Source organism: Phalaenopsis equestris, unplaced genomic scaffold (assembly GCF_001263595.1).
Source record: "Phalaenopsis equestris unplaced genomic scaffold, ASM126359v1 Scaffold000036, whole genome shotgun sequence".
Classification (NCBI taxonomy): domain Eukaryota; kingdom Viridiplantae; phylum Streptophyta; class Magnoliopsida; order Asparagales; family Orchidaceae; genus Phalaenopsis; species Phalaenopsis equestris.
This window is the reverse complement of record NW_018164478.1, coordinates 662,277-673,258: the sequence shown is the minus strand read 5'-3', so window position 1 is coordinate 673,258 and position 10,982 is coordinate 662,277. Positions and strand designations below refer to the sequence as shown.

Here is a 10,982-nt window from a genome sequence, read left to right as displayed (position 1 = left end):
CTGAAACAGTGTCATATGTCCTGTTATCACGGAAAAACCAGAAGCATTAGTACAAATCAACTCCATAAAAAAATTAGGGGCTTTTATAAATGTACCGCCCAATTCTCATGTATTTACATATCTAACACCAAAACTTTGTTTTCTAAATTCATATCATCCAAATCATTCATGTGACATAAAAAAGATCAACATTTTATTTTCAACTATATATATATATATATATATATATATATGAATCTGAGAGGATATTCTCAAAAATTATGGTTTAGGTGTTAGATATGTAAATACATATGAGTGCGTCGAGTGTAGGTGAGTTGGTGGTGCTCTGCGAAAGTCCTCTCGAACCGGGTTCAAATTCTCGACCAAACGGGATTCAAATTTGCACATGGGATTCGTTGGGGGGGTCTACCCTTAGTTCAATCCTCAAAAAAAAAAAAAAAAAAAAAAAAAAAAAACTATAGGAATTGGATTGCATGTATGTAAATCTTCCAAAAAATTATTACCATAGTCAAAGATGATTTTTTTCTAATGACATTCTGTGAGAAAACAAGCAGCTGTGAGAGGTTCCTACGCTAACTTTGTGTGGTGCAAAGCAGCTGTGAGAGGTTCCTACGTCTAACTTTGTGTGGTGCAAATGCCTTCTAACTAAAAATTGAGCATTTGTCTGTCAATCAGCAAAACAACCAAAATAGTGCATGCATTCTGTCCTGCATAGCGCTGTTAACAAAAATCATAAATGCTAAATCCCAATCAGTAAAAACAACAGAACCCCGGTTGTTACCGCTGGGCAATTAGGAATTTTTTTAGAACATTTCTCAAGCTGCCTTAGAAATTTGACGTTGCTCCTCACAAAAACTCCACAAAAGTGGAGGGAACCCATAATGGCAAAAGCAGAGAGTTATGAATGCACACACGTAATATTGACCACCAAACTATCTGATCGTCAGTAAATTGTTACAAATTGTGGTGGTTCGGCAACAAATTTGTGCTCATCAACATAAGTCATCCTTCATCCAGTATTATGGTGAACAAAATGACAGATGTAACAAAAGAGTTTCAGCCTCCACAATATAATTGAAAAGACATTAGCCCAAAAAATATATAAAAAAAAATTAATGTAAGCACGATCTAACCAATGCAGTTGCTGATGGAAAGAATGCCCAAAGGTCATGCCTATTTAAGAAACCAAAGTCAGACTGTAGGGTTAATACAAGCCAAATTTATGCAGTCTAACAAGGTTCTTCAAATCAAATAAAACAAAGACTCATTTGCAGTCTAGAACTGGGGAGAAAAATATGCAGAAAACATTTGCATGTGGCTGATCAGCTAGCGCAGCATACTTCTGTCAATGATCAATTCAAGCTCACAAAGATGAGACGAACCACAAAAAAGAAGAGGACAATAGTTTATTTATTCCATTTGATTGTAGCCGAGTAAGTGGATGTAAATGTGCAAGCAATTCAAGTAGATTTGCAAGGCTAAAGGATAAGATTAGCATTTAAGTAGATTTTCACTTTGATTATAAATATGAGAACTCTTACGGATGTAAAAGCAATCTACTGTATATTATACTTTTGATTTTACATTGATTTTCATTTTGAATGTTAACCTGGAGACCATAATTCACAATTTCCTTTCTTTGCAACAGTATACTGATAAGATCAGCTTCCATGCAAGATCTATATTAGGCAAATATTAAGCTATCATTTGTGATGATTTCGTGTATTTCTTTATTTTTCATCTGAAGTGGCAAAAGTTAGCATTAGATGTTTGTCATAGTGAATTTGACATTCCGTGCATGATTTTATGACTCTCGTCATTGAACTGTATCAGGATACCCTAGACCATATTGCCCTGAACCCAGAGTTCTTCAAGTACAAAAATGAAAAAAAAAAGACAAAGATGTTAAAATAAGAGAACATTATATGACTAAGTTGCAAAAAAGAAATACTACAATTTTTTGTATAAGTGTAATAGCATTTCAATTTTGGATTAACATCATGCTTATGCAATACATCTAAGTAACAACTTGAAAAAAAAAGGCAATTATATCTCTCCTTCAGCCAAAAGCATTAAATTGAAAATGAGAAGAGCGCAGCTTTTGAATTCATCACAACGAATGCGGTGTTTAGATGCTTGCACTTTGATAAAGTGCTGGTCCTTGTTTTTAAAATGGCATTTATCAATGCTTAAATAAAACCATGCAAAAGTCCGCAAACAACCTAGTCCACTCGAAATTATATAATTGACACATTCAAATGATATAATTAACACATTTAGATAAATATAACATTCAGCATCTCTGAAATTCGAAATAATTTTATTTGGGACAAGCAAAACATGAAAGATGAGCATGAATAACACCTGACTACGATTTTACTTATCTCTTACAATCCTTGTTCACTTTGATTCATGCTATTTTACGTGTGCCTCCAATGTGTCCTGTCTTCCACCCCTTCGCGTTGTTAAATGCATGGTCAGGATAATAGCAGAATGAGGAAGATGTGAAAAATTAAGTTAGTAGATAGAGTAAGCAATCTAGAAAGCTAAATGAAATCATAAGTAGATGTTTCAACTACCGAGTATTCACGATATGCAGATGCAGGCACCAACGTGAATGCATATGCATTCAAGATACTGTGCTTTGCTTCTCCTGACATAACAAGTAACCCCACAATTCCAAGATCCAAAAAAATAAATAAGAATATGAAATGCATATAACATTAAAAACTAAAAGTATGTAAGATGGCATACAGCCATTTCTAAATAAAAGTAAGCCGCATAGCGTAAAATGCAGATTAAAAAGCTTCAGAAAGCATCTATCACTGTTGTTCAAACAACCATGAAGTGAAATGGAGCATCAGAGCAATTGGCAAAACTATGAAGAATAAACTAATAGTAGCATTAAAAAAAATTAAATGAAAAGAAAGTTGTAATTTTTTTCTTCACTGCTTTGACCAAAGTACAAATTTCGATAAGAAGCAAATGATTTGCAAACGCAAAAATCATTTGATCACTTACCATAAGTATTCAAACTAAAGAAGATCGTACCTCCATTAAACACAAAAAATTTCCAAATGTCCCAATTAACAGCTTTTAATGCTTCCCAAGTAATCTTTCTTTGAAATGGCACTTCAAAACCTGCCATCTTTATAACTGCAGTATCAGTCCAGGCATCAACATGGTTGCCAAAAACAATTTGTAACTCCGCCAAATAATGAAATTAATTCATTAGCAATGAAGAAGTAGAATGGATTAATGAAAAGTAGGTAGATTTATATGCAGGCCACTAAATTTATCCACATTTACATATTTAACATTCAAATTTCACTACTTGCTCACCATTCAAATTTATTAACACCATCAAAATTTACATCTCCTCCATTAATAACTCACAGATAATAATAGCATCCATGGCCGCCAAAAACTATTGCCAAAAAAATAAAAATAAAAAAAAGAGAAGAAAAAGATTGCTACTCCAGATCAATGCTTTGAAAGGAAATAAGAGGAAAAAAGGAGGTAGCAGAGACTATAGAGCAAGACTTCAAATAACTTAAGGGGATACTGGGAGGTAGCAGAGGTTGTAAAGCAACTGCTATAAAATATGCACTTCGCAAGGGAGTACCAGGGGAGATGGAGAGGTAGTAAATGTTGTAGAGCAAGTGTTGTCACCAACTATGAAGAGGAAGAGGATGGTGTAAACAACTTTGCAACAGAGATAAGGAGGAGAAAAAATATGAACACTCAAATTTCTTTTAATTAATAGTTTTTTTCCATTTTATTTTCACAAATTGGATACTTCAAAGATGTGAAATATCGTTTTTTGCTAGCCAGGGCTTCATAATTTTTATCCACCCAAAATCAACACTCAAATTTTATAAGCTTTCTCGCCCTGAACTCTTCATTCCCATTTGACAAATTTCAACAATAAATCAAGGCAAAAGAGAGAAAGCCATAATAGATCCAATATGTAACAAAATTATCACCTTGGTAAATCAAATAAGCTAAATAACCATGCGAATATTCCAAACCGTGACATGAGAGGCATAGCTCAACCTGTTAGTGCAAGGCATTTAAGATGTCTATCAACCATCAAACTTCTCAATTAGAAGTTCCAATTGCAACTTAATGAATTAAAAAGTACAACCAGCAGAAACTTTCTATCTAAAACACCACAATTATGAATTAATGATCTACTGTTCGTATGATAAGTGATGCTTATTCCTTTGGGATTTCATTTAAAAAAAGATAAAGTTGTGTCCATGCCACTCAAAATTTGACTATTAACAAAACTACACTACCCTCACAACATATGTATTGAGAATTTAATAAGAGTGAAATGTATTTGGGCATTGCACATTTTGAGATCTAGGTGGAGTAATATACAAAGAGGTATATGGCAAGTTTAATAGATAGCCAAATTTCGAGTGCTACACAAGAAATTTCCTCCAAAAATAATTATCATTTACAACATAAAAAAATAAGGTAAGATTCATTGTTTCTTCTATTACTAGGATCAATACAAATTTTAAAGAAAATAAGTTAGGATCAAGAGTTTGTGATAAGGAAAAACACAAAAATACAATGCATAAAAAAAAAAAAATATGTTAACTCGTAGTTGCATGGAAAAACATAGAAGGGAATCAATACAGAGCTAGACGATTGCACTTTGAAAGAATTGAACCATACCACACTGAAATGCAATATGCCCAAAGGCCCAACCAAATGACAAGTAACACGCATGGCATGAAATTAGAAGTCTACAATGCTAATGATTTGCAAATGATCTATCACGAAATAGATGCACACAAGCAATACAACTAATTTAACTCTTTGGACAAATTATCACAAACATAAAGTACCATATACCAAAGCTCAATCACTAGGCTAATGGCACATCTTTTTTCACTGCTAATATTTAGATTCCAGATTAGGAAGTTAACCGCAATGAGTTCCGATTAAATTTGTATGTTTTGATATTTTGTATGATGTCACTTCTTACAAAATCAATTCTTCTTTGTTTGGGCATGCAGTTAATTCTATTTTTTCATATCTACGAATTACACTTTTCATGGCCCTATTACCACAAAAGTAAGAGTAATATTTATACCATTACCCCATTAATTTACCATTATTATATTATTATTTTAAAAGAGAAGGCAAAACTGGTGACTTTCTAACCCTAAGACTTGAACTCACTTCAGCTTCAAGTATGAGAACCCACTTTCACCCAATTACAACAAAGAAAATGCTTGACTTCTAAAAATGAGATTCACTCACTTATGGATACCTACAACGAAGCAAACTGGCCCAAACAGCATATTTGGAGTACACGTAGTCAAAATAGTGTAGCTACAACCCTTTATTTTCCTTTAAGAATAATAATAGTAATAATTGCACAAAATAAGTCATGATTCATGAGAACAACAGAGTGAGAGTCGAAAAAAAAAAAAAAGGAATAGTAATGCAGACGAATTATTATAATGACAAGTTTGTTCACCTGTTTAGGGCTAATTTAGCATTTTATCTCATGAAAAGTACAATAAGACAATGATAAAGTTCAATAGAAAATATTTGAGGATTTCTAGCTGTTGACAAGGAACCCATATAAAATTGAAAGGGTGTTGAACCTAACCAAATCCTATGTTAAAACAAATTTAAAAAAATATACATTCATGAGGAAATACATCCATATGAATCGGTATAATATATATTAGTAAACAGAATTAAGGAATCTGTTTCGCTTCATTAGTATAATCGGTATAATATATATTAGTAAACAGAATTAAGGAATCTGTTTCGCTTCATTAGTATAATCGGTATAATATATATTAGTAAACAGAATTAAGGAATCTGTTTCGCTTCATTAGTATACAATAATCGACCGATAGAATGAGCAACTCTTATTCCAACACCCTAAAATCAGAGGGTAACCATATTTAATATATAGGAATTTGATGAAATAACCAAATCATTTTTAACCTTTTTCAAGTCCTGATAGAAAAATTTTAAAGCAGTCCTTGCAGATTTCAAGAAGTTGTACACCAAAATAAAAGCTCAAGAAGAGCAAATATTATAATGCAACTTGTGTTATCCGTGTCACAAAGATGTAGTAATACACCAGAATTTCAAAATCACTGTTTAAAAGGTGGAAAATAAAATTCCTTAGAATAGATAAGCTTCTTACAGTTCAGGATTATTGCAAATTTGGTCGCTAAATCAAATGAGAGAATAGATTTGTTTGTTTTAAAAGCACTCAACCAACAAATGATAACAGGGACTACATATGAAATCCAGAACAAAGAAGGGTGATGAAATAGGCATTCATATTTTCTTGCTATGTATGCACTTCTGTAAGCTCACACAATAGTTCCAAACTTTATTAAACCCATTAATTGGATATTTTGACGAATAAAAATTCTTATTTTTTAATCTCTTAAATAGACATGATAGCTTTTATGAGATCCATAAGTCTTTCTGAACTTTGGATGGCATCTTCATGGGCAAAAAAGGACAATCGTTAGTGATCCATGTCATGATTGCAAACTTTTTAAAGCAACCTACTCAGTAACTGTCATATTTAGCAGTAACAAAGATGAGATGCAAATGCAGCTTGTAAGTTTGGCGCCCAAATTTAACCATATAAAAGTTAGAATGTTTATGCACCGATCATTAAAGTTATTTCAAGATTACTTCTTATGTTAACTTCAAGGAAATGCATGCAAATGCAATCTGCAAGTTGACAAGCAAATGTTTTCCGCATATTTGTTACCTAATTCCCTTTGTAGCACCTCATCACAATGGGAGTACTGTGAATATAAATATCTTAGTATAACATCTCAACATTAACCATTCGATTAGTGCTTCAGTCATTATTTTGGTCGATTGTGATAAAATGTTTGGAAAAAAAATCTTTGTGATGCTTAATAATTTACGCATTTGAATTCCATTTAAATAGTTAAAAAGTGATATTTGATTCAAAATGACTGGAACAGAATTTCTGTTAATGATCCCCCGTCTCCTCAGAGGATTTGCTAGTGTAATTTGAAAATGCAATTAAACCAAATGACAACATAGAACGTACCTAAAAAAACAGGAAATCACAAATAAATCAAGATACTTGGCCTCAGAAATTACAGCAAAAGAAACGCACCCGAGGGAGAGTGATGTGAATACAAATGCATCTGGAAAATTAAATTGCCTTAAAGAATTGCAATAAGAGTTTCACATTTTTACCACTCATGCATGATCTTAATTTGTAATTCCTATAATCTCCCTAAAACTTAATTTCCTTCCAAACTATAAGAGTTTTTAATATGCCCAAAAATCATCATAAATCAGGAATGTTAATTAATAAATTACCTTTCCTTGATAATTAGTGAAGATAAACCATCCGTTTTCTTCAGTTCTGGAAAGAAAAGAACTTTTCTCATCTCTTAACACCATTTGTCTCTTGCAAAGAAAGCAGCAAATATTACAACTCATAACAAAACATGTTTATTAATGCATTCAACAAACTTCTAAGTTACAAACCAGCTTTCGAGCACATTATGTAAAAATAATCAGTCAAAATATGTACAGAAATTTTCATATTAAATTTGTCATAAAGGCACACCTTGCAGTCCAGGCTGCACAAAAAAAACTTTCAAGGCATCACCAGCATTGAAGACCAGATAATCCTGCAATAGACGATTCCATTGAGGAAAATAAATGGATCTTATTGCCCCAAATTCATCTGGGGTTCCTGCTAAAGAACACCATCAATCGTTGGCTCACATAAACACGATGCCCATTTCAAATACATACAAATCTCTCACCTAAAGTAAATCAGTAATGACTGGAATTTAGATTATGTCACCCATTACTACTCACTTCTCTAAAGAGTCAAGGTATCTAACTAATGTGAATCCTTCCGCCTTAGAGTGGATCTGGGCTCTTCATAATTCTTTGCCGATGCCTGAAAGCATGTTGTCATGACGAAGAAAATGCCTACTTGATATAGACAAGTTTGTTTTCTGCTGTTTTTGAATCAATGGCTCTAAATACCTGTCATGCCTATATTGAGCGGGAAATCTTGGCATAAAATCCTTTGTTGTTGGAAGGGGAGATTCATGAAACCAAGGATGATTAAGGGCATCTTCAGCTGTAATTCTCTGCAAAGAATAGGGGACAATAATAGAAGATATATGTTATAATTAAAGCAACATAAGGATATCATGAAAGAGAACCTATGGAAAAAAAAGTAGAAATTCTATCATAACCTCACCTTCTCTGGATCATAAGCTAGAAGCTTAGTAAGCAGGTTAAATCCAGTAGCAGAAAGACATGGCCGACCCAAAAATGATGCTGCAGACATTCGTGGAAATTTCTCCTGCAGCTTAAAACTAGAAGAAAAAAAGAGTTCAATGTTATCTCAGAAGGGACAACGGCAAGCGAGCATAAGAAAAAAAATGCTAGTGTGCTGGAAAATCAAATTTTATGTGGAAATTTAATTGCATTATTAGCAAAGCTAAAAAAACAACTTACGGCTTCTTGACAAATTTAACTTTGGCACCAGGCAATCTAGAGAATCCAGGCCAAATTTTCTCATCAGGAGTTCCAAGAATTCTAAATATCTACAATAGAACAACTAAAAAGTTATAAAACTGTTGAAATTTTTTTACAAAAACTGATCGAATTTAAAACAAAATGCAGTGCAAAAAAAAACAAAGCATACCTTGTCAAGTTGATCAAGTTCACTCTTCCCAGGGAATAATGGTTCCTTGGTCAAGAGCTCAGCCATTATGCAACCCAACGACCACATATCTATTGCAGTTGAATATTCCTTAGCTCCTAACAGCAATTCCGGGGCCCTACAGTTGGAAGTTAAAGCTAAGTGTACCACAAATTAAATCAAATTAAGAAACAAGAAAGCAAAATTTCATAGTCTTAGAACATTATGCAACTTAATGAAATGCTCAATAGGGAGGCAAGCATAAAACCAACCTGTACCACAAAGTCACTACCAACTGAGTATATGGCTTCAATGGACTCCCATATTGACGAGATAAACCAAAGTCACATATCTTTAGCTCACCATGGTTGTTGAAGAGAAGATTTGATGTCTTCAGATCCCTGCAGAAAGCAGAGATAACAGATTCGAAATTAGATCAACACTTGAAGTTTCAGAAAACTAAAGCATAGCACAAGAAAACCAAAGCACAAGATTACCTATGCAGTACCCAATTATCATGAAGATGCTTGACACCAGCAAATAGCTGCACCATCAGACATTTAACTTCACTTATATGGAATGGTTTTTTCATTGTATCTATCAGCCCTTTGAGATCATGATCCATGTACTCCATTACTGTAAAAACAGCATCGAGATTCCTGCCCACAACAACTTCTTTAACTTCCACAATGGAAGGGTGGTGAAGAGATGACAAAATGTTAATTTCCCTCAAGGATGTTAAAGGGAAACCCTCGCTCTCCTTCTCCATCTTTACCTTCTTCAGAGCTACAATCTCTCCAGTTTTCTTGTCCTTCGCTCTATACACAATTCCGTAAGTTCCTTCATTAATCTTGTTAAGCTTCTCAAAATCATCTACAGTCCTGCAACCTTGGAACATGTTTATCCTTCTACAGCGCAGTTTCACGGAATCCAATGTCCTAATCCTGCAACCTTCTGATGAACCACCACTTCCCTCTCCATTTGAGTCCTTTCCACAAACAACCAGACTATCAATCTCATCTTCCATGGGCTTCAAACAGGTCTCTCGGCCTAACCCATCAGATACAGAACCTTCCCTGAATGCGTCTTCACCAGTCTCCAGTCTCGCATATTGTGCAGAAGCCAAACGAATGTTTTTTCTCCTGTTGGGCAATAAATCAACATCAGAAATAGCACTTTCATCGTCATCAAAAGAACCCTTCGTATCTGCCCATCTTGACAAAGAGATAGTGCTTGCTGGCAAATAATCTTCTTCCATCTGTTCACCAGAATCACCATTCTCCAATTGCAAACCGCGCACAAAATCAATAGAAGGCTTCTGATCCAATGAGGACAACGAGTACAAAGAATTTTTAATGTTGTTCGGAAGTGAAAATTGTGATCGGACAGCAACCGGCGAACATTCCTTGTTTCTTGTATTTCGCTTAAGAAGCCTGCTTTTTGGGTCATCCATGTCACACTTTATGTGCGATAATTTCCTCTTCTTACCCGAAGAAGCCTCATCCCTGTCTACCGATCCTCTAACCCCATCTTCAATTTTAGAACTGTCTTCGCTGGACAACTCACCAGGCTCAGGATCCATAAACCTCTTTGAAACGCAACCCAAAACCTGCACGTTTCCATTGCTACCATTCATAACACGATGATTTTCTCTTGTCACGTAGTCTCTACGCATTCCATCTTTTTGCAGATCCCCGCCGTCGCTCCGCCGCCGATCCACCTCAAGATATCGACCCTGGTAATGATAATTATTTCCCAATACATCCACGCCAAATTCACTGCAAACGGAATCGTAGCTTCCATAGCCAACAAAAGACCCTGGTGCCATGATACGCACGCAAAAACCCTAGAAATGGAAATAAAGAATAACAATCGGAAACCCTAATAACATGACCGAAAATACAAAAAATCAAACACATTAGCTATTTCAATAGAAACCCTAGAAAATCACGACAGCGCAGAGCGATGATAGAATATCACCACCAAATTATAGAAGACAAAAAAAAGCAACAGAAATCATACCTTTAGGAGCAAATAGAGAAGATTAAGAGGAAATTTTCGTCGATAGAGAATTGACGGAGGCTCGAGAAGAGAAATAGAAACCAGAACAGCCTAAACTCCGGGAGCCGACCGACCCACGGAACCTCCTCAGCCTCAGCCCTCGATTCCTATCATCCGATCTCTGCGCTCAAGGAATGGCTTTATATAGCATGAAAAAACCAGAAATAAATTATGAGAATTTACAAACATTACACGTAATATCTTGAAA

General features: G+C 34.5%; 1 protein-coding gene across 10 annotated transcripts; it reads right to left on the bottom strand.

Annotated features, from left to right (window-relative positions):
• Positions 1-259: 259 nt before the first annotated feature.
• Positions 260-10,892, bottom strand: LOC110018820 (cyclin-dependent kinase G-2-like). Of its 10 annotated transcripts, none has more exons than XM_020716273.1 (13): positions 10,736-10,892; positions 9,211-10,559; positions 8,986-9,114; positions 8,717-8,852; positions 8,527-8,615; positions 8,267-8,384; positions 8,047-8,153; positions 7,873-7,957; positions 7,616-7,744; positions 7,363-7,450; positions 3,052-3,148; positions 2,580-2,653; positions 260-2,455 (listed from the first exon to the last, which is right to left on the bottom strand). In XM_020716273.1, the coding sequence occupies exons 2-8, from the start codon at positions 10,539-10,541 to the stop codon at positions 7,918-7,920; spliced, it is 1,950 nt and encodes a 649-aa protein (XP_020571932.1). In that variant the 5' UTR covers positions 10,542-10,559; positions 10,736-10,892; the 3' UTR covers positions 260-2,455; positions 2,580-2,653; positions 3,052-3,148; positions 7,363-7,450; positions 7,616-7,744; positions 7,873-7,917. The 10 variants fall into 10 exon arrangements, with proteins under 10 accessions (XP_020571932.1, XP_020571933.1, XP_020571928.1 ...); XM_020716274.1 differs by having other exon boundaries at positions 7,616-7,679; XM_020716269.1 differs by adding an exon at positions 3,987-4,056 and having other exon boundaries at positions 7,616-8,153.
• Between the last annotated feature and the right edge of the window lie 90 nt (positions 10,893-10,982).

What these genes read in the sequence shown, in the direction of transcription:
- LOC110018820 (XM_020716269.1), bottom strand. Translation starts at nt 10,541, where the DNA reads ATGGCACCAGGGTCTTTTGTTGGCTATGGAAGCTACGATTCCGTTTGC. An exon ending in GTAGTGACTTTGTGGTACAG is followed by an intron (nt 8,853 to 8,985) that starts GTTGGTTTTATG and finishes TTCCAACTGTAG; the next exon opens with GGCCCCGGAATTGCTGTTAG. An exon ending in GTTAAATTTGTCAAGAAGCC is followed by an intron (nt 8,385 to 8,526) that starts GTAAGTTGTTTT and finishes TTTTTCTTCTAG; the next exon opens with TTTTAAGCTGCAGGAGAAAT.